Source organism: Balaenoptera acutorostrata, chromosome 9 (assembly GCF_949987535.1).
Source record: "Balaenoptera acutorostrata chromosome 9, mBalAcu1.1, whole genome shotgun sequence".
Taxonomy (NCBI): Eukaryota; Metazoa; Chordata; class Mammalia; order Artiodactyla; family Balaenopteridae; genus Balaenoptera; species Balaenoptera acutorostrata.
The window spans coordinates 65479412-65507042 of NC_080072.1; the positions used below are offsets into that span (position 1 = coordinate 65479412).

General features: G+C 37.9%; 2 protein-coding genes across 6 annotated transcripts in view; both read left to right on the forward strand.

Annotated features, from left to right (window-relative positions):
• Nucleotides 1-4179, forward strand: part of EED (embryonic ectoderm development) — a 34322-nt gene extending 30143 nt beyond the window's left edge. For all 3 annotated transcript variants that reach the window (XM_028163139.2, XM_007168494.3, XM_057553331.1), the window contains 3 exons: nt 1202-1360; nt 2092-2165; nt 2581-4179. In XM_028163139.2, the coding sequence (XP_028018940.1) occupies nt 1202-1360; nt 2092-2165; nt 2581-2707 (360 nt within the window). In that variant the 3' untranslated portion in view covers nt 2708-4179. The remainder of the gene's footprint in view (nt 1-1201; nt 1361-2091; nt 2166-2580) is intronic.
• A 16568-nt stretch (nt 4180-20747) lies between these two features.
• HIKESHI (heat shock protein nuclear import factor hikeshi) overlaps nt 20748-27631 on the forward strand; it is a 34557-nt gene continuing 27673 nt past the window's right edge. Inside the window, exons 1-3 of one of the 3 annotated variants that reach the window (XM_057553786.1) lie at nt 20748-20990; nt 21343-21584; nt 23152-23389. In XM_057553786.1, the coding sequence (XP_057409769.1) occupies nt 23239-23389 (151 nt within the window). In that variant the 5' untranslated portion in view covers nt 20748-20990; nt 21343-21584; nt 23152-23238. Of the gene's footprint in view, nt 20991-21342; nt 21585-22760; nt 22860-23151; nt 23390-27631 lie in introns of all 3 variants that reach the window. The other 2 variants (XM_007168492.2, XM_007168491.3) reach the window with 2 other exon arrangements.

The window sequence follows — 27631 nt, forward strand, 5'->3', positions numbered from 1 at the left end:
TTCAGTAGGGTTGGGGTCAAGCTGAATTTTTAAAGAAAGCTGTACAGTCTATATCAATCCAATTGTGTACTTAGTTAAGAGTCATCAGACTAGGTGATCTCTAAGATACTTTACAATAAAGAACTTGTATAACAGATCCATATCCCTGGGATTTTATATAATCCAAAAAGGGGAGAGAAGAAAAAAAGCATATTGTCCACTCCCTAATCTCCCCGTGACCTCACAGAGCTACCACATGGGGCTGTTAGGCTGTATCCTGTAAAGTTCCAGGAGGCATTCTTTGCCTGCACCAGGATTTCTCAGTCCTGGCCCTGTGGACGTTGGGTAAGACAGTTCTTTTTTGTGGCAGGAGCTGTTCTTTGCCTTGCAAAGTGTTCAGCATCTCTGGCCTTTATTAACTAGAAGCCAGAGACATTGCCAAATATCCCTTAGCCAGCAAATCACTGACCTACACAGGAATATAAATAGTGCCCTCTGTTTTGCATTTTTTCCCTCCCATTCTATTCTTTACCACTTGCTGCTTAAAGAGAATGTATGTAAAGGTTCAGTGTTGCAGGACCGGGAAGGTGTAACTCAGCCTATTTTAATCCCATCCCCTTATCAGTGTCTTGATATTGAACCACTGCTTTTATTGCCTTCTGTATAATCTGATCTCTAAGGCCCCTTCTATGAATTCATTAGCTTTCCTGTGACATCTCTTGAGCACCTATCATGTAGTGCAGACAGAAGGATTAATAGTTAACCAGATACAAAGGGAACCACGGGGGTTTAGAAGTGGAATGGGGAAAGATGAAACTAGCGAAGTAAGCAGGGGCCATATTGAAGAGCTGTGTATTCTAATACAGTGTTTGTAATTTTACGTTTGCTATAAAATACTTCAAGTCTCTGGATGCCGAAGTATCTAAAGCTGAATTTGTTTTGGTTTGGAAGAGAAATTGTGACTTCAAAAATGAATATTCTAGACAGTGTAATGCTTTTGTACTGTCAAAATCTGTTGATAATCAGACTTCTTGTCCGTAAGTGTGGATACTGACTCTGTAAATATAAATGAATGTATATCGCTGGACTCAGTAGATGGATAACCAGGTTCTAAGAGCTGTGAGTTCTGAAATGATAGTAGAGAAAAAGCTTTGTTTTTAATGTTTAAAATTCAGTTCTTTGATTAACATTTCTTTTTTTCTCATTTCTGTCTTTTTTAAAGTCTTGTGAAAATGCCATTGTATGCTGGAAACCTGGCAAAATGGAAGATGATATAGATAAAATTAAACCCAGTGAGTCTAATGTGACTATTCTTGGGCGATTTGATTACAGCCAGTGTGACATTTGGTACATGAGGTTTTCTATGGATTTCTGGCAAAAGGTAGCAACATATTTTTACATTGTGAAATTATTTGACTTAAAACCATGGCAATTTTAGTTTTCTCTGTAGTGTACCTGTATTCTATTACCTCTAAGTTTAATCTACCTTGATTTTTTTGTATTAATTGCTTTGGCCTTTGATGTTATTTATTCTACCCTTGTGGCTCTGCACACCATCTGCAGTGCTTATTATAAATAAAATCGACAGGTGTCAATGGTGGCAGTTAGGTGTTTACTTTCCGTAACATCTGTTACTAAGATTTATTGTTTTGGATTAGGGTGTTAATCTTTTTATATAGAAAACCAACGTGGAAGATAGAGACAAAATATTAGTTATCTAAAATTTTTTAAAAATTTGGTGTTAGAATTTTGTGATAACAAATTACTTGGGTATTTATTTCTATATGAAAGCTTTGGAAATTTCCTATGGCTTTTACTACAGTTCTTTAAGGCAGAATAAAGAGTACATGCTAACTATGTAAATAAATTGTAAAGTTCTTTGTAAATTTGCAAAATAACCTCCTTATTTTACTCAAGACATCTTTGTGAAGCATTAGTTGCTCTTATCCTCATTTACACAATATAGGAAATATAAGATGCAAAGAAATAACTAAGAAGGTTGCCATAGGCTGGAGCTGATGTTTTTCTGAAATAAGAAAGATGTCTTAGGATTGTTTGAAATCTTTATAGCTTATTTTAATAATTTGATTTTTTTTTAATATATTTATACAGATGCTTGCATTGGGCAATCAGGTTGGCAAACTTTATGTTTGGGATTTAGAAGTAGAAGATCCTCATAAAGCCAAGTAAGTATTTAGAAATTCCTCTTCATAATTTCTGACTTTTTCTCCAAAGTGTTATGTCAGCACAGAGGAAGGCATTGCAAGTATCAATTACATCCTTAAATCATTTGTAACATTTACATTCTCAGAGTATTGTAAAGTATTTCTTTTTTATTCTAATAATGATTGTTTTTCCCAAGTACTTTGGTAATAAGTTATTTCTCTTTTTTAAGATAAGTCACATGGTGCCTCTTGGATTTAAAATATACCCAAATTTTATGAAATTTGAGATTGGGCTCTTAGTGAAGTGTATTCTGGTTTCAAGTGCTTTCTATATGACTTGGAACATCTATTCATTTTCTGATTCATTGTTTTAAGTTAGATACTGACAGCATTTTATATGCATGGTATTTAACCTGTTGTCATGTTTTCTCCCTAGATGCACAACACTGACTCATCATAAATGTGGTGCTGCTATTCGACAAACCAGTTTTAGCAGGGATAGCAGCATTCTTATAGCTGTTTGTGATGATGCCAGTATTTGGCGCTGGGACCGACTTCGATAAAATACTTTTTCTCAATCAAAATTAGAGTGTGTTTTCTGTGTACAGTAGAACTAACGTATCTTGCTAGTAAGGGCACATAGAGCATTTAGAGTTGTCTTTCAGCGTTCAATCAAGCTGAGCTGAATGTAGTGATGTTTACATTGTTTACACTCTTTGTACTGTCTCCTGCTCAGACTCTACTGCTTTTAATAAAAATTTATTTTTGTAAAGCTGTGTTGTATTTTAGTTTATTTTGTTTTGTTCATTGTGATGAAAAGAAATGTTGAAAGTAATAAAATTACACCTTATCTTTTTGCAGTGATTATTATTGTTTTATTTGTGTAACTGGAGAAAGCTATATAATATAGTGATTAAGTATAAGCTCTAGAACAAACTGAATTTTAATCTTGGCTCTGCCACTAACTGACCTTGGGTAAGTAAAAGAATCAAGTGATTTAATACATGTGAAGCAATTAGAACAGTACTTGACTACACTAAACCCTTATCTTTATTGGAAATTGTATTTCCTATGGTTTTATATTTCTTAATGATTTCTTCTATAATAATTTTGTAATAAGTAAATTCTGTAAGAGTTGTGACATGTAATGTTGTAATAACCTATCTTTATAGTTAAAAAATATTATTGCCATTCGATTTACAACTTGGTCATTAGTAATCTTAGGGAAATACTATCAGTAGAGCAAGGGAGGAGAGGACATAGAAGGTTAAATGCAGCGGGTTGAAAAATGAAAGAAATGGGGAGTACGTTTGTATAGTGAGTTATTGTCCCCTTTTCTAGAAGGGTATTGGTTAAGAGAAATAAGTAAATTGAGGATATCATAGGGTTGAAAGTAGTTGGTGGGTTTTCCTGGTGGCACAGTGGTTAAGAATCCACCTGCCAGTGCAGGGGACACAGGTTTGAGCCCTGGGCCGGGAAGATCCCACATGCTGTGGAGCAGCTAAGCCCGTGCACCACAACTACTGAGCCTGCATTCTAGAGCCTCTGAGCCACAACTACCGAGGCTGCGTGTCACAACTACTGAAGCCCGTGCGCCTAGAGCCTGTGCTCCGTAACAAGAGAAGCCACCGCAATGAGAAGCCCACGCACAACAACGAAGAGTAGCCCCTGCTCGCCACAACTAGAGGAAGCCCGCGCACAGCAACAAAGACCCAACGCAGCCATCAATCAATCAATCAATAAAAATTTATTTTAAAAAAAAAGTAGTTGGTGATTTTTGTCCCAAACATAGGGTGCTTTGTACGCAGTGGCAAGAACAGAATTAAAGGGACTTCCCTGGTGGCGCAGTGGTTAACCTGTTGTGATTTGTAGAAAATGACTATCATTTTGGAATTGAACTGGTGGATTTCTAAAGAGATTCTTGGTGTTTTGTGGTTATTTTCTGATGCAGAGCAAGACTTCAGATGAATAAAAGCAGACTCATTTCACCTTCCTTGCTTCAGTTACCCCAGGCTGATGTGAAATGTAAAACGTTGGGTGATTTCTGTTCTGTTTTGTGTAATGAGTGAGTGTGTATTTGTGTTTAATTCTAAAACCATTTAATCATGGGTTGTCAGAAAATCATTGTGAGTAATGTATAGCACTCTATTGGCCATTATTTGATTTTTTTTAATGCAAAATTACTTTTTAAACCACTAAAATTTTGTATAAAAAAACGTTTGATTTATCATTCTGAAAGACTGATTGCAAATCAAGGTTTTAATAATCCCAGTTCTGAGTAGCTACCTATGTTGCTGTATTGTTTTCCCTCAAATCCCTGAAAATAGCTGGCTGCAACAGGGTTTGTAATTCTTGGAAGTCAAAACCCTTTGTGAAGGGCCTTCTAAAATAATAATTTATTACCTTTGCCTTAAAATGTGAGCTCCTAGTAGACAGGAGAGAATCACTTATTTATAAACTTAATTGGCCAGGTGTGCAAAGCATTGCATTAATTAGGTCCCTGTATAAACCTGTGCCATGCAATGGTTCCCAGATGCTGGTCGGTGGAAAGAGTGAGTGCACCAGAATCATTAGGGAGCATATGACTGATCTCTGAGCCCCAACCTGAGAGATTTGAATTCAGTATTTTTTAAAAAACTCACCCAGATGATTCTGCTGCACAGATTATGCTTATTTTAACCCAGCCCCATACAACTTTCCACAGTCACTTGAAACTTCTCTGTGGCTAACTAGTATCTCTCAAACTCATGTTCAAGGCTACTGTTGGGAGTGGTGGAGAATTGTTAACAGTTCTTCTGTTGGGTCACCTCTGTGTCTGGGATTTAGCATTGTTTCTGTCCCAGTTCTCAGATGGGGGCCTGATTCAGCTTCCTGCCAGGCCTCCCCTCTTTCTACGGCCTTTCTCTAGTCTTCTGGGCCACAACCAAGATCAGGACATCCAAGAGAGACAGCTGTGAACAAACTGGGACTTGACAGGGGCTGTTCAAGACCCCATATAGACTGGAGTCTCTCTCTCCTTCCTGGCCAGGGCCCCTCACTTAGCCAATGCCCTTTCTCTTTTCTTCTGGTGGCCTTGCCAGGCTTTGGCAGAGGCTTTCCGGGTAGCTGAGCTGTTTTTCTGCATTCACATTGTAGGGGCTCAGTTAAATGTTTGCCCTCTGGAAAGAGATTCTACCTTTCCCAGTTAACTGCCTTTCTTCCACTTCCCTTCATAATATCTTGGTAGAAACTCTTATTTTAGCATCCCACTGAAATGCGTGCACTGTTGTGTTTTCCTATGTTATGAAATCAGTGCCAGAGTAAAAGCTATTGAAACAGAGAAGTGTTTCCTTATGTTTTTAATCTCAATCTCAACACACTGGCTCACACTAGGCCCTCAATGGGATGTTGAATGAAAAACGAGCTAAGAAATCTTTGCTTAAATGAATTTCTGATGGGTTTCGGGCATATGGAAAAACACACACACACACACACAATAGAGAGATGAACACCACTAGGCCTTATGTAAAGCTGTCCTGGGAAAAGAGAGGGAAGATTTGTGCCTTATTGGCCTTGATATTCTAACCCCTAGCACATACAGTTTCTGGCTTCTTATAATATTTTCTTTAGTAGTGTTTTCCAAATTCTAACATGCATCAGAATCATCTGGAAGGTTTGTTAAATCACGCATCGTTGTGCCCCATCCCAGAGTGTCTGATTCAGTACGTTTGGGGTGGGGCACAGAGAATCTGCATTTTTAACAAGTTCATGGGTCTGTTGATGCCGCTGGCCCAAGGACCACACTTTGAAAACCACTGAATTTTCAATAGTAGTAGCTATACTATTAGTTGAGTACTGACTATTTTATTCCCTACCAAGGAACTATGCTAAGTTCCTTATAGGAGTTATTTTATTTACCATTCAACAACCTCATGAAGTATAAATTATTGTCCCAGTTTTACAGACAAGGAATCTGAGGACTAAAGCTGTTAAATACCTAGCACAGTGTCGTAAGTGGCAGGGCTGAGATTTGAACTAATTTCTAACTGCAGGGTCCCTGTTTATAGCCATGGTGATAGACGAAATAGTTTATATGTCTTAAGTAAATACGTGACAATGTGCAGGCCAGTAACTTCTCAGATGGATGTCCAGTCATATCTACCCCCAGACAGCCACTAAACATCAGCTCTATGAGAGCAAGGGGCCCGATCATCCTTATTTCTTGTTTTATCTCTAGAGCCTGGAAAACAAGCTCTCACATAGTAAGTGCACAATAAATGGATAATTGTTTTAAAAAATTAGTGCATATTTAAAGTTTCTAGTTTTGGCACAAAACCCTTTTGTGAATGAAGGAGGAACATGTTCACATGTACAGACTGAGTGTTCAGATTCTTGAGTTGGGCTGGTGGGTATTCTTCCCAGCTTAAGACCTCTGAACTAGCAGAGCTCCAGTACGTAAGAGATTGTACAGGTCAGTGTTTCTCAAAGTGTGGTTCCTGGACCAGCAGCATCAGCATCTCTTGGGAACTTGCCTAAGGGCTGTCAGACTTAGAATGAAGTACAGGATACCAAATTAAATTTGAATTTCAGATAATAATGCAATACTTGGGACATACTTATAACTAAAAATCATTCACCATTTAACTGAAATTCACATTTAAGATATACGGGGCATCGTGTATTTTATTTGGCAACCCTAACTTCTTAGAAATTAAAATTCTCAGCCCTACTCCAGACCTACTGAAAAACTCAGGTGAGGCCTAGCCATAAATGTTTTAACATACCCTACAGGTGATTCTGACAAACCTTAAAGTTTGAAAACCACTGCCTTAGGCAGTGCCTGTTTACGTAAAGCAGGGCTCAGCCAAATCTGGCCAGCTGTCTGTTCTTGTGGTTTTTTTTTTTTTTTTGGCTGCGTCGGGTCTTAGTTGTGGCACGCGGGATCTTCATTGCAGGACCTTTCGTTGCAGCACACGGGCTCTTTGTTGCAGTGTGCGGGCTTCTCTCTAGTTGTGGCGCACCGGCTCCAGAGCACATGGGCTCAGTAGCTGCGGTGCCCAGGCTCAGTAGTTGTGGTGCGTGGGCTCTCTAGCTGTGGCACACGGGCTCAGTAGTTGTGACACACGGGCTCTCTAGTTGTGGCGCATGGGCTCTAGAGTGCATGGGCTCAGTAGTTGTGGCATGTGGGCTTAGTTGCCCAGCAGCATGTGGGATCTTAGTTTCCTGACCAGGGATTGAACCCGTGTCCCCTGTATTGGAAGGTGGATTCTTAACCACTGGACTACCAGGGAAGTCCTTGTCTGTTCTTGTTAATAAAGCTTTTAGGACAGAGCCACAGCCATTCCTTTTACTTATTTTACTTATTCTTTTATGTATGTACTTATTGAGTTTCCTGCCCTCTTGGAATTTTTATTCTAGTTGTGGGTGGTTAATTATATCTTCAGCTATAATTAACAATGAAGCCAGCTAAAACTGGCTTAAACAATAAAGGAATATATTATCTTGCATAACCAGAAGTACAGAGGTAGGGCAGTCTCCCAGGCTGGTTGGTTCCACAATTCTTGGTGTTATAAAGGCATGTCAGCACAGAGACCTTATGGCTTAGGAAGCCCAAAACATGTACTATCTGACCTTTTACAGAAAACATTTGCTTGACCCTGAACTAAAGAGAACTTTCTCTGTTTATAGAGCATGTTCTCAGCTTTGTCTAACAGGTGCTGGAAGCTGGGACAGGACAGACACTGAGGTTCTGAATATGGAAAAGTCCCTTCTCCTGGGCTTCCCCGTAGGCATTGCTGTGGTCTTTAGCTCCTTGTGGGGAAGGTGGAGGGGAAGGCAGCAGAGGAGAGGCTGATGAGCCGATAAAGGAGAGTACCTAGCGCCCAGAACACCTAGTTGTGTGCACCCCCTGCTGGAAAGTTGGCAGAATTCAGTATCATAGAACATTTATTCAACAAACGTGTAGAGAGGATCTACTGTACGCCAGGTACTGGGGAGCAAACATAGAGTCCTGTTCTTGAAGAGCTCACAGTCAAGAAGAGTCAGGCTCCCTAATTAGATGTTTATACTATCTAGTCAAGTGTCAACCGCGGATGTATTTAATGATCATTGATATACTTTCATTCATTCAGTAAATAACTATGAAATGCTTACTAGGGGGTAGATGCTGGGCTTGGCACTGGAGATACAGTGGCAAACAAAACAGACATGGTCCCTGCCCTCTCGGAGCTTATATTCTAGTAAGAGTTGTGTTAATTATAACATCAGCCATAGGTAACAACAAAGTCAATTAAAATTGGCTTAAGCAATAGAAAAAAATATATTATTTTGCATGACCATAAGTACAGAGGTAGGACATTGGCTCCAGGGCTGGTTGGTTTAACAGCATAAGACATTAATAAAGACTCAAGTTATTTTCATCTCTTTGCTCTTCCTGAGTGTGCTTTTTTACTTAGGTTGTTCTCAGGTTGTTTCAAGATGATTGCTACAACTCTAGGTGTCACTTTCAGATATATCAATGTAGAGGGAGAAAGTGACCATCTTTTCGTGTGACTTTCTTAAGACCAAGAAACCTTTCTCAGAAGCCCCCAGCAGACTTCCTCCCAAGTGCCATTGACCAGAATTGGGTTATGGGACTGATCCTAAACCAATCACTGCCAAGGGAATGGAAATTTGTTGATTAGATTAAGCAGGGTCTTCTTCTGGGGCTCCTGAGTCTCATGGAGGAGGGGTGCCTTCCTGAACAAAATTGGGGTTAACAAGGAAGAAGGGGGGAAATGGATATTAAATAGATAACTACCAGTATTTGTTACAGGGAAGGAAAATTAATAAATAAAAAGTAATCACAGACAGTGAAAGAACTATACAGAAGTTAGCTTTTGCTGCATAACAAAACATCTCAAATTTATTTATCTCATGATTCTATTTGGGCTGAGCTCAGCTGAGTGGTTCTTCTGGTCTTGACTGGGTTCATTCATGTGTCTGGTCAACTTTCAGTCAGGTAGCTCTGCTCCTGGGGTTTGACTGGTTGTTGGCTGAGGCAATGGGGCCAGGTGTCTCTCCTTATCCAGCAAGCTATCCTTGGCTTGTTCCTGTGGTAGACTGGCAAAGTTCCAAGGACTAGAGCAGCCACTTGCAAATATTTTTGAGGCCTGGGCATGGAAAGGGCACAACATCACTTCTGTTGCATTCTTTTGGTCAAATCAAGTAAGAAGGCCACGAGGGTAAAGAAACAGACTCTGTCTGGAAAGTCATACTGCAAGGTCATGGACACAGGGAGAGGAAGTATTTGCTTTTTTGCAATCTACCACAGGTGATAAGATGAGTAACAGGAGAAAGCCATTCAGATCTCCCTTCAGGACAGAACTATCATTTGGAAAGTTTCAAATCACCAATATGTCTTTTTCTGAGCGGAAATTCTTGTACCATATGATTGTTATTGATGATTTTCTGACAGCATTGGTTAGAAGAGGATTTTAGCTATCCACACTTCCTCTTCCTTTTTTCCCATCTTCTTTTTAAATTTATTTTATTGAAGTATAGTTGATTTACAATGTTGTGTTAATTTCTGTGTTAATCATAGCAAAGTGATTAAGTTATACATACATGCATACATATATATGTATATTCTTTTTCATACTCTTTTCCATTGTTCTTCCATCTTCTTAATGTAGTTAAATAATTTCTAGTTAACCCACATTTGGAGTTTTTATTAAGATAGTGTTGGTAGGCTAATAATGCCCTCCCCAAATAGTCAGGACCTGTGAATGTTACTTCATATGGCAAAAGAGATTTTGCCAATATGATTAAGCTAAGGATCTTGAGATATGGAAAATTATTTTGAATTATTTCATTGGACTTTAAATGCAATCACAAATATCCTTATAAGAGGGAAGGAGAGTGATATCTGACAGAGGAGAAGGCAATGTGAGGACTGAAGCAAGATGCTACACCGCTGACTTTGAAGATGGAATAAGCCAGGAACTCAGCTCTAGAATCTGGAAGAGGCAAGAAAACAGATTCTCCCCTAGAGCATCTGGAAGAAGTGCAGCCCTCATGGCAACTTGTTTGCAGCCAGGTGAAACTGATTTCAGACTTCTGAATGTGTGCTGTTTTAAGCCACCAAATTTGTAGCATTTTGTTACAGCAGCCATATGGGACAAATACATTCATGTAAATATTGTTCTGTGCTAAGTCATTTTATTGGCACTGGCCTAAATAATGGCCTCTTTTTCAGCTTTAGTTTGAATATCTGACTTAGGCTAAGTCTTCATCCATCCACCAGCTCCATGAAACACCTCTCTGTATAACTTTGCATGTTGTCAGACATGTCAAATAATCTATTCATTTTTTTGAGGATTCCTGAATTGGGTGCTCTTTGCATAATTTCCTGGGACTTCTGTTTGCCATTACCTTTGACATTCTATCACTCTCCTTAGTGGAAACTCTTGTGTTCTGAATCTTGTCTCATGTCTTCCTCTTTATTGGTTTCTTCCCTTGTTTGGGAGGAGCACATCCAGTAACTTACTGAGAAAGGACATATGGGAGGTAATTTTTTTTTTTTAGACTTTGCAGGTCCAAAAATATCTTTAGTTTGCCCTTTACTTGATTGTAATTTTGGCTGGATATTGAATTCGATATAGAAATAATTTACACTCAGAATTTTGAAGGTACCTTTCCTTTGTCTTTCAGTGTTCAGTGTTGCTGTACAGAGGTCAATTCACTTTGGCCTGCAATCATTGTACATAATTTTTTCTTTTACCTTCATGGAATCTCTATTTAGTTCCATATTCTGAAATTTCATGAGGATGAGCCTTGGTGTGGGTTTTTTACTCATATTGCTGGGTAGTCCGTGAGCCTCTTCTTTCTGGAGACTCATGTTCTACAGTTCTGGGATTTTTTTTTTTTAAGAAAATAGTATTTATTTGATAATTTATTGTCCAGTGTTTTCTTTATTCTCTCAGGAATTCCCATTAGGTCAAATATTGAACCTCTTGTATTGATCTTCTAATTTTATCATTTTTCTCTTCATTTCCCTTTCTTTCTTTCCCTCTCTTCTCTGGGAGAGTTCCTTGACTTTATCTTACAACACTTCTAAACTCTAAAAACTGTCTTTTCAGCCCTCATATTTTCAAGTTCCATGGGTTCTTTCTTGTTCTCTGATTTTCCTTTTATAGCATTCAATTTTTGTTTCAATGACACACTCTATTTCTCTCTCTGGATAATACCTACAGCATTTTTTTTTTTTTGCTCCTTGTATTGTTTTGTTTCTACTGAATTCATTCCCCTGCCCCTGCTGCCCCGACTATTTATTTGCCTTGGTCTTTCTCTTTCATGATAGCGATTTTCCTCAAATGTGTGTTGATCCTTAGTGGCATATTCCATTTATAAGCAAAAAATGTGGGGAATTCCCTGGTGGTCCAGTGGTTAGGACTCTGCACCCCCCATTGCAGGGGGCATGGGTTTGATCCCTGGGCGGGGAACTAAGATCCCATAAGCTGCACAGCACAGCCCAAAAAAAGCAAAAAACTGTGAGGAGGCTGTTATTTGGGAATAGAATGTTTCACTATTATTAGGCAGCCTGTCAGTTTTGTCACTGGAGATTTCAAGATATCTGTAGCTCTGGGGTGGTCACTTTTTCCTGAGAAGGATGCTTCAGTCTCCTACCTGGCAAATATGAGCCTTGATGTCAGTGTTGTGGAGGAGGGGGGGAGACTTTCATGTAATCCCCCTGTCCCCACTCCAGGACCACCCACTTGCTCATAGGTACTTTTGCATGAGCTGTTTTGTTTTGTTTTGTTTTTGATACTATTGTAATGGTACTGATTTTATTTAATTAATTAATTAATTTCTTTTAAAGTGAAAGAAGGTTTATTCAGGGAGATACATACTCCACAGACAGAGTGTGGGCCATCTCAGAAGGTGAGAGGCCAAATGGTACTGATTTTAAAAATAGTTTTCTTGAAATATAATTCACATACCATACAATTCATTCAAGATGTATAATTCAATGGTTTTTAGTATATTCACAGATATATGCAAACATCACTAGTGTCAATTTCAGATCATTTTCATCACCTCAAAAAGTCTAGAGGAGGGGGAATTGGGCAATTGTTCAACAGGCATAGAGTTTCAGTTTTACAAGATGAGAAAATCCTAGAGATCTGCTGCACAACAAGGTGATATAGTTAATACTACTGTACTGTACACTTAAAAAACTGTTAAGATGGTTAAAAAAAAAAACATGCTCTTTAGCTATCTGTCACCCCCATCTCCACATCCTCACCTACCCCAGCCCTAAGCAATCACTAATCTACTTTCCGTCTCTATAGATTTCTCTATTCTAAATATTTCATATGGGTGGAATCATATATAATAACATGAATAATTTTCCATTGTACAATGTACCACATTTTGTTTATCCATTCATCCATTGATGGACATTTGTCTCCACCTTTTGGGTATTATGAATAATGTTGCTATAATCATTCATATACAAGTTTTTGTGTGAACATCTGTTTTCATTTCTCTTGAGTATATACCTAGGAGTAGAATCACAGGGTCATATGGTGGCTCTATGTTTATTTATTTTTTTTATAACCTTTATTGGAGTATAATTGCTTCACAATGCTGTGTTAGTTTCTGTTGTACAACAAAGTGAATCAGCCATATGCATACATATATCCCCATGTCCTCTCCCTCTTGTGTCTCCCTCCCACCCTCCCTATCCCACTCCTCTAGGTCTTCGCAAAGCAACGAGCTGATCTTCCTGTGCTATGCTGCTGCTTCCCGCTAGCTATCTATTTTACATTTGGTAGTACATCTATGTTTAATCATTTGAGGAACTGTCAGTCTGTTTTCCAAAGCAGCTGCACCATTTTACATTCCCACAAGCAGTGTATGAGGGTTCCAATATCCTTGCTTCTGACTTTATGATTCTAGCCATTGGAGTGAATGTGAAGTGTACTCATTGTGGTTTTGATTTGCATTTCCCTGAGGACTAGTGATGTCCAGCATCTTTTCATATGCTTATTGGCCATTTGTGTATCTTCCTTGGAGAAATGTCTATTCAGATGTTTACAGTGGGTTGAATAGTGTCCTCCCCCAAATTCATGTCAGTCTGGTACCAGTGAATGTGATCTTTTTAGAAATAGGGTCTTTGCAGACGTAATCAATTTAAGTTGAGGCCATACTGGATTAGGGTGAATCCTAAATATAATGACTGGGTTTGTAAAAGAAGAGACCCATATACACAGAGGGAGGAACACAATATGAAATAGAGGCAGAGTTTGGAATGATGAGTCTTAAATCAAGGAATGCCAAGGACTACTGGCAACCCCTAGTAGTTAGAAGAGAGGCATGGAATAGATTCTTCCTCAGAGTTTCCACAGGGCACATGGCCCTCCCAACACCTATCTTGACTTTTAGCCTCCAGAATTGTAAGAGAATAAACTTATGTTGTTTTAAGTTACCTAGTTTGTGGTAATTTGTTATGGCAGCTTTAGGAAATTAATACAAGATCCTTTGTCCATTTAAAAATTGGGTTGTGTTTTTAAGCTGTAAAAGTTCTTTATCTATCCTGGATACAAGTCCCTTATCAGATCTATGATTTGCAAATATTTTCTCCCATTCTGTGGTTGTCTTTTCACTTTTTTGATGGTTTCCTTGGAAGCACTAGAGTTTTTAATTTTTATGAAGTTCAGATGATCTATTTTTTTCTTTTTTTTGCTTATGTTTTTGGTGTCATATCTAAGAATCCTTTGCCAAATCCAAAGTCATGAAGATTTACCCCTATGTTTTCTTCAAAGAGTTTTATAGTTTTAGTTTTTACATTTAGACCTTTGATCAATTTTGAATTAATTTTTATATATGGCATGAGGCTTTTCTTTTGCATGTAGCTATCCAGTTGTCTCGGAATCTTTGTTGAAAAGACTTTTCTTTCCCCCATTGAATGGTCTTGGCACCCTTGTTGAAAAATCAGTGGACCGTAGACCATATAATATATTTCTGGACTCTCAATTCTATTCCATTGATTTACGTATTTATTTCTGTCTCAATACTACACTGTCTTCATTATCATTGCTTTGCAATAACTTTTGAAGTTGAGAAGTGTTAATCATCCTAGTTTGTTCTTTTCTTTTTTTTTTTCCAAGATTGTTTTGGCTATTCTGGGTCTCCCTTCTTATACATTTTAGAATCAAGTGGTCAATTTCTACAAAAAAGTCAGCTGAGATTCTGATAGTGCATTGAATTGATAGACCAATTTAGGGAATACTGCCATCTTAACAATGTTAAGTCTGCAGACCCATGAACATGGGATGTTTTTCCATTTATTCAGATCTTTAATTTCTTATTTTTTATAGTTTCCGGAGTATGAGTTTTATGCTTTCCTTCTTAAATTTATTCCTAAGTATTTTACTTTTTGGTGCTATTGTTAATGGAATTGTCTTCTTATTTTTATTTTTGGATTGTTCATTCTAAGTGTTTAGAAATATAACTGAATTTTGTATATTGATCTGGTATCTTACAACCTTGCTGAACTTGTTTATTACTTCTAATAGTTTTTAGTGGATTCCTTAGGATTTTCTATATGCAAGCTCATGTCACAAATAGAGATAGTTTTATTTCTTAATTTCCAATCTGGATGCCTTTTATTTCTTTTTCTTGCCTCATTGCTTTGGCTGGAATCTCCAATACAATGTTGAATAGAAGTGCCTGGAGAAGACATCTTTGTTTTGTTACTGATCTTAGGAGGAAAGCATACAACTTTCACCATTAAGTATGATGTTAGCTATGGGATTTTTATAGATGCTCTTTATCAGGTTGAGGAAGTTCCCTTCTATTCTTGGTTAATTGAATTTTTTTTTTTAATCATGAAAGAGTTTTGTATTATTACATGAGTTTTTACAAAGTGACCCTCATCCCTTATGGATGACTTAATAAGAGATATCTCTCTCTGCATGGATGATATAGAAAAAGGCACCCCCATCCTCCAAGTGGATGTTTTAGAAAAGCCACCCCCACTTTGGGTGGCACAGTACTACGTTAGTGTGTTTGACTTGGTGAGCCAACTGCTCCTCTCTCACCCAGGCACTCTTATTCAGGACCTAATCTGTACATAGTGGCCTTGCCCCACAACACCTTTTTTCAGTATCTGGTTTCCTAGTCCCTGGGGCCTCTCTGATTCACTTTTTTTCCAGAGATTTCATACCAATGGCTGAGGTGTTGATGAGAGTAAGACACAAAATCTTACATCAGTTTTAAGCAATCTACATGTTTCAGTCTACTGCCTTACCCCTGCCTTCTGTGGGCCCTGGCATCTCCAATTCCTGAACTTCTCTGGTACTTATTATCTTTCTCTATAGGTACTTAAGTTTGACCTTCCTCTGCTCTGCTAAGTCACTTGTCTTTCTTCTATCCACTTTCCACTGATATCTTTGTGATTTGGAGTTATAGATATCGCTTAGGTCAAAGAAGATAGAGTTTGTGCTCTTATTTCTTTCTTACTTTTTTAATTGTATTTTTTTTAATTTTTAAATTTTATACAGCAGGTTCTTATTAGTTATTAATTTTATACACATCAGTGTATACATGTCAACCCCAATTGCCCAATTCATCATACCCCCACCACCCCTACGGCTTTCCCCCCTTGGTTTCCATATGTTTGTTCTCTACATCTGTGTCTCAATTTCTGTGCTGCAAACCAGTTCATCTGTACCGTTTTTCTAGGTTCCACATATATGTGTTAATATACGATATTTGTTTTTCTCTTTCTGACTTACTTCACTCTGTATGACAGTCTCTAGATCCATCCACGTCTCAACAAATAACCCAATTTCGTTCCTTTTCATGGCTGAGTAATATTCCATTGTATATATGTACCACTTCTTCTTTACCCATTTGTCTGCCGATGGGCATTTAGGTTGCTTCCATGACCTGGCTATTGTAAATAGTGCTGCAATGAACATTGGAGTGCACGTGTCTTTTTGAATTATGGTTTTCTCTGGGTATATGCCCAGTAGTGGGATTGCTGGATCATATGGTAATTCTATTTTTAGTTTTTTAAGGAACCTCCATACTGTTCTCCATAGTGGCTGTATCAATTTACATCCCCACCAACAGTGCAAGAGGGTTCCCTTTTCTTCGCACCCTCTCCAGCATTTGTTGTTTGTAGATTTTTTGATGATGCCCATTCTAACTGGTGTGAGGTGATACCTCATTGTAGTTTTGATTTGCATTTCTCTAATAATTAGTGATGTTGAGCAGTTTTTCATGTACTTCTTGGCCATCTGTATGTCTTCTTTGGAGAAATGTCTATTTAGGTCTTCAGCCCATTTTTGGATTGGGTTGTTTGTTTTTTTAATATTGAGCTGCATGAGCTGTTTATATATTTTGGAGATTAATCCTTTGTTGATTAGTTTGCAAATATTCTCTCCCATTCTGAGGGCTGTCTTTTTGTCTTGTTTATGGTTTCCTTTGCTGTGCAAAAGTTTTTAAGTTTCATTAGGTCCCATTTGTTTATTTTTGGTTTTACTTCCATTACTCTAGGAGGTGGGTCAAAAAGGATCTTGCTGTGATTTATGTCATAGAGTGTTCTGCCTATGTTTTCCTCTAAGAGTTTGATAGTGCCCAGTCTTACATTTAGGTCTTTAATCCATTTTGAATTTATTTTTGTGTATGGTGTTAGGGAGTGTTATAATTTCATTCTGTTACATGTAGCTGTCCAGTTTTCCCAGCACCACTTATTGAAGAGGCTGTCTTTTCTCCATTGTATATCTTTGCCTCCTTTGTCATAGATTAGTTGACCATAGGTGCATGGGCTTATCTCTGGGCTTTCTCTCTTGTTCCATTGATCTATGTTTCTGTTTTTGTGCCAATACCATATTGTCTTGATTTCTGTGGCTTTGTAGTATAGTCTGAAGTCAGGGAGTCTGATTCCTCCAGCTCCGTTTTTTTCCCTCAAGACTGCTTTGGCTATTCGGGGTCTTTTGTGTCTCCATACAAATTTTAAGATTTTTTGTTCTAGTTCCGTAAAAAATGCCATTGGTAATTTGATAGGGATTGCATTGAATCTGTAGATTGCTTTGGGTAGTATAGTCATTTTCACAATATTGATTCTTCCAATCCAAGAACATGGTATATCTCTCCATCTGTTGGTATCATCTTTAACTTCTTTCATCAGTGTCTTATAGTTTTCTGCACACAAGTCTTTTGTCTCCCTAGGTAGGTTTATTCCTAGGTATTTTATTCTTTGTGTTGCAATGGTAAATGGGAGTGTTTCCTTAATTTCTCTTTCAGATTTTTCATCATTAGTGTATAGGAATGCAAGAGATTTCTGTGCATTAATTGTGTATCCTGCAACTTTACCAAATTCATTGATTCGCTCTAGTAGTTTTCTGGTAGCATCTTTAGGATTCTCTATGTATAGTATCATGTCATCTGCAAACAGTGACAGTTTTACTTCTTCTTTTTCAATTTGTATTCCTTTTATTTCTTTTTCTTCTCTGATTGCCGTGGCTAGGACTTCCAAAACTATGTTGAATAATAGTGGTGAGAGTGGACATCCTTTTCTTGTTCCTGATCTTAGAGAAAATGCTTTCACTTTTTCACCATTGAGAAGGATGTTTGCTGTGGGTTTGTCGTACATGGCCTTTATTATGTTGAGGTAGGTTCCCTCTATGCCCACTTTCTGGAGAGTTTTTATCATAAATGCGTGTTGAATTTTGTCAAAAGCTTTTTCTGCATCTATTGAGATGATCATATGGTTTTTATTCTTCAATTTGTTAATATGGTGTATCACATTGATTGATTTGCATATATTGAAGAATCCTTGCATCCCTGGGATAAATCCCACTTGATCATAGTGTATGATCCTTTTAATGTGTTGCTGGATTCTGTTTGCTAGTATTCTGTTGAGGATTTTTGCATGTGTATTCATGAGTGATATTGGTCTGTAATTTTTTTTTGTCCTAGGTAAAATTTCCCAAGTTTTCTATGAATCTCCTTAACAATATAAGTGGATTTCAGCTTTGGTTAAAATATCAATGTGAATGGGAGAAATCACTATTCTATATCTACCTATTCTTATTTCAGAGAGCTCTGATTATTGGAGAGGTATTTTCCTCTGAAACACTTTTCTTCACTTCCATACATTGTATCTATTTCTGCTCTCTTTAGTTACAAAGAACTTTTGTATTTAAAAATAATATAGGTTGGTGAATAGAAGGCTGGCTTTCATAGTCTGGAGAAAGGATACTAAACTCACTGTCTCTAATTCTTTGTCCAATCTGAAGTAAATATTTGAGCCAGTTGGGAGGATGTAAGAAATTTCCAAGTGAATATTACAGGCAGATAAAACAAGTTGCGTTAAGCACAGAAAGGCTGAAAAATACAAGTTGCTCAGAGAATACAAATACATAGAATACATACTTACGGTATGTAAAGGAAAAAACCCTGTCTTCTTCCCATGTTTCTCCTTTACTCTCACACTACTACCATACTCACAATACTTCTAAAACCAGATGTGTGTCGGTTTTCCCTACACCGAGCAATTCTGTGACACCAGCTTGGTGTCCTACAATTTAACTCAATCTTGACACTGTCAACCTGGAGACAGCACCTGGAGATAGCATCAGATCCCACAGGTTAAGGGCTCAGTCCCACAAGACTGCCCCTACTTCAGATGCCAATTGCAAGTAGTTAAGTGCCCAGGTTATCTACAACTTCTGTCCAACACGGCTATAATTGGAGGTTCCCATTACCTCCCCCCCTTGGATTTGATTATTGGCTAGAACAACTCACAGAACTCAGGGAAACATGTTTACCAATTTATTAAAGGATATGATAAAGGATACAGATGAACAACCAGATGAACAGATACATAGGCAAGGTGTGGGAGTGCAGGAGCTTCTCTCCTGGTGGAGTTGGGGTGCGTCATCCTTCTGGTACGTGGATGTGTTCATCAACCTGGAAGCTCTCCAGGCCTCATACTCTTGGGATTTTATGGATGCTTCCTCATGTAGTCATGATCAATTAACTCCATCTCCAGCCCCTCTCCCCTCTCTATAGGATGTGGGGAGGGGCTGAAAATTCCAAGCTTCTAATCAGGCTTCATCTTTCTGGTGACCAGCCCCCATCTAGGAGCCACCCAGAAGCCCACCGGAGTCCCCTCATTAGAACAAAAGATGCTCCTAGTGCTCTTATCACTTGGTAATTTACAGGGGTTTCAGGAGCCCTGTGTCAGGTACATGAGGCAGAGACCAATATATTTATTTACTATTTCATAGTAAGGTGGGTATAAAGACATGAAAAGTTAGTCAGGAAAAGTAATAATGCTAAATGCTAACAGTTTATTAAGCTATATTCTGGCTACTACTTAGTACTTTACACGTAATAACCTTCATTACAACCTTATTATTATCCTGTTTTACAGATGGGGAAAAGGAGGCATGGCAGTGTTAGGGTAACTGGCCTAATATTTTACAGCTAATAAATGACAGAGATGGGCTCTGAATCCAAGCAGTTTGTCTGCCCCTCATGAAATGGTCTCATAATGAGTGGCCTTTTTATTCTGAAGATTCTGGGACTTCTTAGGTAGAAAGTTGGAGATATTGGTAGAAAGATCCTCTTCTATCTATTCATCTTTGGCTTTCTCAAAGGAGCATCTGAGACAAGATAGGTGGTCCAAGTTTATGGAGCCAGAGTGGAGACCAGAGGACTGTTCCAACATTCTGATCTTCCACATATAACCTGGGGTTAGGAGGACAGACTTGCTGGTGGCTGGTGGACTAAGCTCAGATATTTCAAGTTGGCCAGAGACCTTCAGGGAGGAGATATCTTACCTTCCTATCCAAGAGGAAAAGGAACTGAAGCTGTGAAAGGGAGAATGAGTACTGGTGGCAGTCAGTATTTGATGCCAGTTCTTCTTTTCTGCAAATGCATAGAGGGAAAAAAAGACATTTTACAATTAAACAGCCATTAGTTAAGTACTGCCAGGTTCTAAGTGGTTATTTATAAATTCATCTGACCCTCACAGCAACCCTAGGGGACAGGCACATTTATTATTCTTATTTTACAAATGGCGCCATTAAAGCACAAAGATATTATTATATAACTTGCTTAGTGTTGTTTGTTTTCGGCAAATTAATGGAGGAGTGAGGCTGGAAAGAACTACAATAAAGTTGTCATTAAGTACAAAACAGCTGATTCAAAATCAGTACTTTTCAGCTGCTGTGTAGCAGAAAGAACCCTGGATTTGAATCAGCGTTTGGATTCAAGCCCCATCCCTGAGTGCTGTGTAAAGATTTGGGGCTGGTCACTCTGGGCAATTTTCTCGCCTACAAAATGCAGATAATAATACCTACCTCCTAGGGTTTTTGTAAGGATCTAGCAAAATGACTGTAAAAGCGCACTGTAATCTCTAAAATGTTAGGCAAACGTGAGAAACGTTTCCTCCCGGTTCTGGATTCGTAAATTTGGGATACGGACTACCAATCCCAACAGGCAAATCCTCCGCGCTCCCTTACCGGAAACCGGCGCAGGCCCTTCTGGGACTTGTAGTTTTATACGGGATCTGGCCCGCCTTTCCCGTTTCGTAAGGGCGGCGCGGTGTGAGCCCCGGAACTAGTCGTCGCCTGAGAGGCGTTCTGGTTAGGAAAGAGAGGTCAGAGGTCGCGGGGGCAGAAGGCGTTTCTGCCGCTGGCCTAGTCGTTATGTAGCGGAGGGGTAGGCACCCCCCGTCACGTTCTGGAAGGTTCTTGGGCTCGACTAGGGCAGTAGCCCCAGGACTTCTAGTCCCCGGCTTCGGGTCCCTGCCGGCTGAGCGGAGCCGCCGCCGCCATGTTTGGCTGCTTGGTGGCGGGGAGGCTGGTGAGGATGGGGCCGGGTGGTCTCAGGAAGGGGGCAGGACCCCGAGGGCGAGGCCCCGGGAAGGGGAGGGTGCGTTGGTGCGCGGGATGCGGGGAAACCCCCTCACGTCTAGTTGACTGCTGAGAGTTTGAGGGTGGGGAGTGGGACCCTGGGATGTTCGCTCTCCTTTCCCCCCAGCGCTTTCCAGAGTAGCAGTCACACCATTAGCTGCCATTTATCGAGTGTGCATTATCTTAGGCAATGCACGCCTTTTGTCTATTCCTAGTCATCTCAGCCATCTCTGTAGCGCTTATTTGGCCCTGCAAACTTAACCGTAACTTGTGAGATGGTGGTTCTCATTCTCATTTTGCAGGTGAGGGACTTAAGCTCAGTTGGCAGTGGAAATACTCGCCTGAGCTCATAAAGTGAGTTCGAGGTAAATGTGGTGTTTGAATCTAGTCTGTAGCGTCCTGTTTGTCGAAGATGAAGGTACTCGGGCAAAGTATAACTGCTGGGTCCTTTTGGAAGGGCCCTAATAAAAATATGCTTAACGTAATTGGAAATTGGCTGATAGAAACGCCTGAAACTTAAAGCATGAGATGACCCCAGAAGGAGGTGAGCAGCGAATTTCCTTATTGGTAAAAAGAGATTACCTTCCTTGATGAATTGTTAGGTAAATGAGTTAAGTACCTGGGATTGTTCCAGAAGAATCTGGAGGGTGAATCTTGCTTGCCTCCGTAGAAGCCACTCAGAAATCCATTTCAGACCTGATTCCTTTCACCTAGAATTCTTTCTCTTTATTTTTTTTCTCCCTGCTTTATTAAATGTTGCAGCCCCTTTGTTGAATTTTTTCATCAATTTTTGATAATATAGTGTGTACACAGTTCTAAGGAACCACAGAGATAAATTGGAGATGGCTATCCTCAGATTTATTGTCTGTCCCTTGAATGACTGGGAGGCCCCTTTTGGTGATGGTGGTAATTGATAATACTGGTGGGATAACTTTGTATTACTCCTGCTCCGGATAGGAAGAATGAAAGGACCAGCCTGGGATTGAGTGTGGGACGAATTTCGTTAACGAATAACATTTAAAATGTGTGTGTTTTTCTAAAGAATAGGAAGGCCCTATGGAATCTGTGTTGTCAACTACTTTGCAAGGAATTTAGTTATAGCAATGCCTGTGTCTATTTACCTAACACCTAACCTACGTAATGGATATCCAGTAGGGGTTCCTTCATGACAAGATTTTCTTTGATGGTGTTTGACTTTTTAATTCTGGAGTATTTGAACTTGTTAATCAAAATGAAGGGCAAATAGACCTAGTGATGCCTCAACGTTTAACTACATTATTCTTTTACTAGAAAAATTCACCTAATCTAAAGTTATGGACTCAGTAAAAGATGTACCCTTTTTCCTAAGGTCGAGGATTAGTGTGTCATAATACAGATTAACAGAATGTCTGGTGTCTTTGACAGAGTTGACATTTAAGAAATATTTATTTTACCTGATGATTATTTCAAGACTTGTAGATACCATGATTTTATGTGCCTTTTAAGATTATGCATGCCAAAAACTGGTAAAATTGAATTTAATACTAATATAGGCATTTTGGTTTATATTTATGTTCTTTCTTTCTTTGTTTTATCCTCTGTATTTAAACCGGAGGGTTTAATAATTTGGGGATTACAAATATATTTCAGTGAGTAGGCAAAATGACAAATAATGAATCTGCAAATAATGAGGATTGACTGTAATAACTTCTGAATTTCTTACCCATTTTAATTACCCGAGGTTCTTTACCTTCAAACTAGAAGATAAAGCTTTGGTGGCATGGTGTTTTGAACAGCCTTTCATTTTTATAACATTCTGAAGCTGTAGTGATTTATTTATGTAAGTAAAATCCTTTCAGGGCACTTCTGAAATAATTTAGTTATGTTTTTGAAAGATTACATTCATTAAATCATTTTAAGGCTAAATGTATATTTTTAGATTTTTCTATTAAAATAAGCACTCTTTTTGGTGTTTTTGGTAATTCCGTAATTAGAGTATCAGATTGATCCAATGTTATACTTGATATAATGACTATAATTGACTATATTTGGTAACAGAGTTTACAGCAATACTAAAAGGGCCATAGAAACTTATCAAACTATTGAACTAAGGTGAGTTTCTTATATTCTAGGTGCAAACAGCTGCACAGCAAGTGGCAGAGGATAAGTTTGTTTTTGACTTGCCTGATTATGAAAATATCAACCATGTTGTGGTTTTTATGCTGGGAACAGTCCCATTTCCTGAGGGAATGGGAGGATCTGTCTACTTTTCCTATCCTGATTCAAATGGAATGCCGGTATGGCAACTCCTAGGATTTGTCACAAATGGGAAACCAAGTGCCATCTTCAAAATTTCAGGTCTTAAATCTGGTAAGAATAATATATTAAAATAGTTTCATAATTAAACTTTTTTCTTAAATAGCATAACATAGAATGTGGCTTTTTTTACTTTTCATTATATTTTCTGATTGCTGAAGTAATATGTAACATTATTTAAAAAAAAAAAAAAAAAATCAGGGACTTCCCTGGCAGTCCAGTAGTTAAGATTCCATGCTTCCACTGCAGAGGGCACAGGTTCCATCCCTGGTCAGGGAACTAAGATCCTGCATGCTGTGAGCATGGCACGGCCGGAAAAAAAGAAAATCAGATGGTACTGACACATTTGAAAAATGGTAAGTGAAGAGACCTCACACTCACACTCCCATCCATCCTCTGCCTCTGGAGAGAACCACTCACTGTGGTTTTCTTTGTATGCTATATACCTTTGTAAAGGGATTTTTCTGAATTAGTGGGTGTTTTAATAAAAATGAGAGGAATCGTCTCATAATTTGTAATATGCACATCAGTGTTTAAATAAACAGATAAACCAAGTAGACTTATATAGGAAATACAATGAGAGTCCATTTTTTCTACGAAGTTTTTTGAGCTCTTAGATTTGATTACCCCTTCAGTGTTCTTCTGTTGGTTGTATTGACATTGCAGGTGTTAGATCTTACAGGGACAATCCTTGCTTTGATGCTTGAGGTATTTTGTTTAGAAATTGAGAATGAAACTAGGTAGCATTTACTCCCATTGAATATCTGGTTCCTTTGAAAGTCTAGATAAAAACAGACATGAAAAGTCTTAGGTTATAAATATGTATTCTCCTGGAAATAATCTGTAAAGTCCAAGGCAAAGTTATATTTAGGTAACATGTTTATATATTTAACAAACATTTTGGTATCACTATAATGATTAAGTTCTTGCCTGAGATCACTCATATTCTTAAAAAGGAAGATAGTTCTATGGACCAATATTTAGAAGGGTGAGAAGTAATTGTGGATGTTTGTACAAAGTGCTGAGAGAGAATAGGTAAGGGACAATTAACTCTTAAGTAGGTTGGGGAAAATTTCTGGGAGGAGATGATATTGGACCTTTTGAGAAGATAAGTAGGAGTTTGTCAGGCCTCTGAGAGGCCTATTGGGCATTCTTTCCTAGGTAGAGGTAATATGGGTATAATGATGAAAGTTTGACATCGTGGTATGCTCAGAACGGCACAAGGTATGGTGTATAGGATAGGCAGGCACAGATCATGAAAAGCTGAAAAGCTTATGTATCACACTGACTCATTTGAATTTAATAGGCTAGCAATTTTTAACATGCTTAGATCACAGACCTATTTGATAGTGTCATAAAAAGTATGTGTTATATAAGCATAGTATAAATACTAAAAAATTTGCATGTACTCTGAAGCCCATCCATGTGTCCCTCCCCATAAAGAACTGTCCCTGTAGGTATAGAGGAGCCAGTGAACAATTTCAAGTAAGGGAATGATATGATCAAATTTAATTTTTATCCTAAGGACTGTGAAGAATGAACTGGAGCAGTTCTGGCCAGATGATGAACTGTTAGCTGCTGTTATTTATGTAGTTGGAATTCTACAAGAAGAAATGGGAAAGAGTAATATTTAAAGCTAAAAATTGTTTAGATTGATGATAAATACTAATCTCTAGATTTAAGAACCAGGACAGATTCTTACAGTCCTTCTCTGTGGGGGTTCCCTGAGATAATTATCCCTAATCCCTAAGGCAGTGGTTCTTAAAGCATGGGTCCCTGACCAGCAGCATCAGCATTACCTGGAAACTTGTTAGAAATGCACATTTGTGGTAGGACCCCAGACCTACTGAATCAGAAAGAGTCATTATCAAATCACTTTTTCTCTTTTCTGTAGCTGCACCTAAAAATAGAAAAAATAAGTAGAAAAAAAATGTGGACAACTCAATACACTTTAGTGAAGTTAAATATAAAGAGAAAGTAATAAAGGAACCAGAGAGAGAAGACAAGTCATTAATAACTGAACAGCAATGAGTCAGTTTAGCAGATTTATGAACAGCATGAATAGAGGTCAAAAGTCAATAGATGAGTATCTTCAAGGTGCCAAGGAAAAATAAAATAACCCTCAAAGCTATCATTGTAAAGTGAAGGAGAAATAAATGTGTTTTCATGTGGAGATGTAGAGTTTACTACTAATAGACCATTACTGAAAGAACTGCTGAAGGTAGTTGTACTTTAATAGGAAGGAACTGAATCCCTGAATGTAGAAGGGTATGCAAGACTCAAAGTTAGCAAAGAAATTGGTAAACATATAGACAAATCAGGACAACCTGATTACATAAAACAATACAACAAATAAATGCACAAGAATTAAATACTGTACTGGAAAACAGTGCATATGATAGTAGGGGTAGTGATCTGAGTAAGCTTTCTAAGGTCCTGTGGTTTAGAAGGAGTAATAAAATTGATTCTACTTTCAAGTAATCCTGTTAAAATTTTAAGGAAAACTTAAAAAAAAAGAAAAAGAGGGGAAAATACATGGTATGTGAAAAACAAAATGAGATGGTAGAAATAATTTTACATATATCAGTTATCAAAATAAATCTAAACAGACTAAACTTACCAGAGAAAGCATGGAGACTCCAGGATGGGATTTTTTTTTAAAGGCAGCAAACTAATAATTATAGTGATGTTTATCAGTAACACGTCTAAAATATTCTAACACAAGGAACCCCCCAAAAAGCTGTTATAGGTGTATTTTAGAAAAATGGGACTAAGGCAAAAGCATTATCAAGGATTAAGAGGTTCATTCACTAGGAATGAAATAATTCACTAGGAAGACTTAAATATTTCTAGGAAAAAGTGAATGTCATGAATTTGTGTGTATATAAAACATAACTTCAAATATAAAAAAAAATTGACTTTACAATGATAAGTGGACAACCTTACAATCAATATTTTAATATACCTCTTGATAATTAATACATCAAGTAAATAAAATACTAGTAAAGAAGGAAAATTTGAATAAAGAATTAACAAACTTGAGCTAATGGACACTATAGAACCCTGAAACTAATAATTAGATCATACACACTTTTTAAGTACACAGAACATTTATGAAATTTGACCACATGCCAAGTCATGAAGCAAGCTGTAGCAAATGGGAGATTATCAGTATGCAACCCACAATGCAGTATAATTACAAATCAAAAGATTAAACATTGCCATGTTTAGAAATTCAAAAATATTTTAACTAATGGGTCATAGAAGAAATGACCATGGAAATTAAACTTCCACAGAAACCAAAGCAAAATAAAACATCGCATATCAAACCTTTTGAATGCAGGTAAGGTAGTACTAAAGAGATTAACTCTTAGGCTTAAATGTGTGTATATGAAAAGAGATTGAAATGAGTGGGCTAAGTATTGAACATAGCAACTCAAAGAGAGTAGATGAAAAAATGGTAATGCTAAGAATAGAAATTAGTGACAGAAAGCAAAGAAATGATAGAGGGCCTTAATGAAATAAAATTCTGATTCTTTGAAAAGACTAATAAAATGATGAGCTATTGAAAAGATATATTTAGGAAAAAGAAGACACAATGTTATTGAAAATGTGAAAATGGAGACATAACTATAACTGTAGTAGAGACTAAGTAAAATTTACAAGAAATTTTATGCCAATACATTTGAGAACAACAAAGGAACTGATGAAATTGGTTATTTTCTAGAAAAATATACTAAAGAAAACTGACTCAAATAAATTTAAATCACGAATAGATACAATATCAATAAAGAAATTAAAATGAGTAATTAAAAATATAACTCTCCCGATGTGAATGGACCTAGAGTCTGTCATATAGAGTGAGGTAAGCTGGAAAGAGAAAAACAAATATCATATATTAACGCATATATGTGGAATCTAGAAAAACGGTACAGATGAAACTATTTGTAGGGTAGGAATAGAGACGTAGACGAAGAGAATGGGCATGTGGACACAGTGGGGGAAGGGGAGAGTGGGACGAATTGGGAGATTAGGTTTGACATAAATACACTACCATGTGTAAAATAGGTAACTAGTGGGAACCTGCTGTATAGCTCAGGGAGCTCAGCGTGGTGCTCTGTGACGACCTAGATGGGTGGGATTGGGGGGGTTGGGAGGGAGGTCCAAGAGGGAGGAGATATACATATACATATAGCTGATTCACTTCATTGTACAGCAGAAAAAAACACAACATTGTAAAGCAGTTTTACTCCAATTTAAAAAAAAAATACCTCTCCCTTTCACATACAACTATTA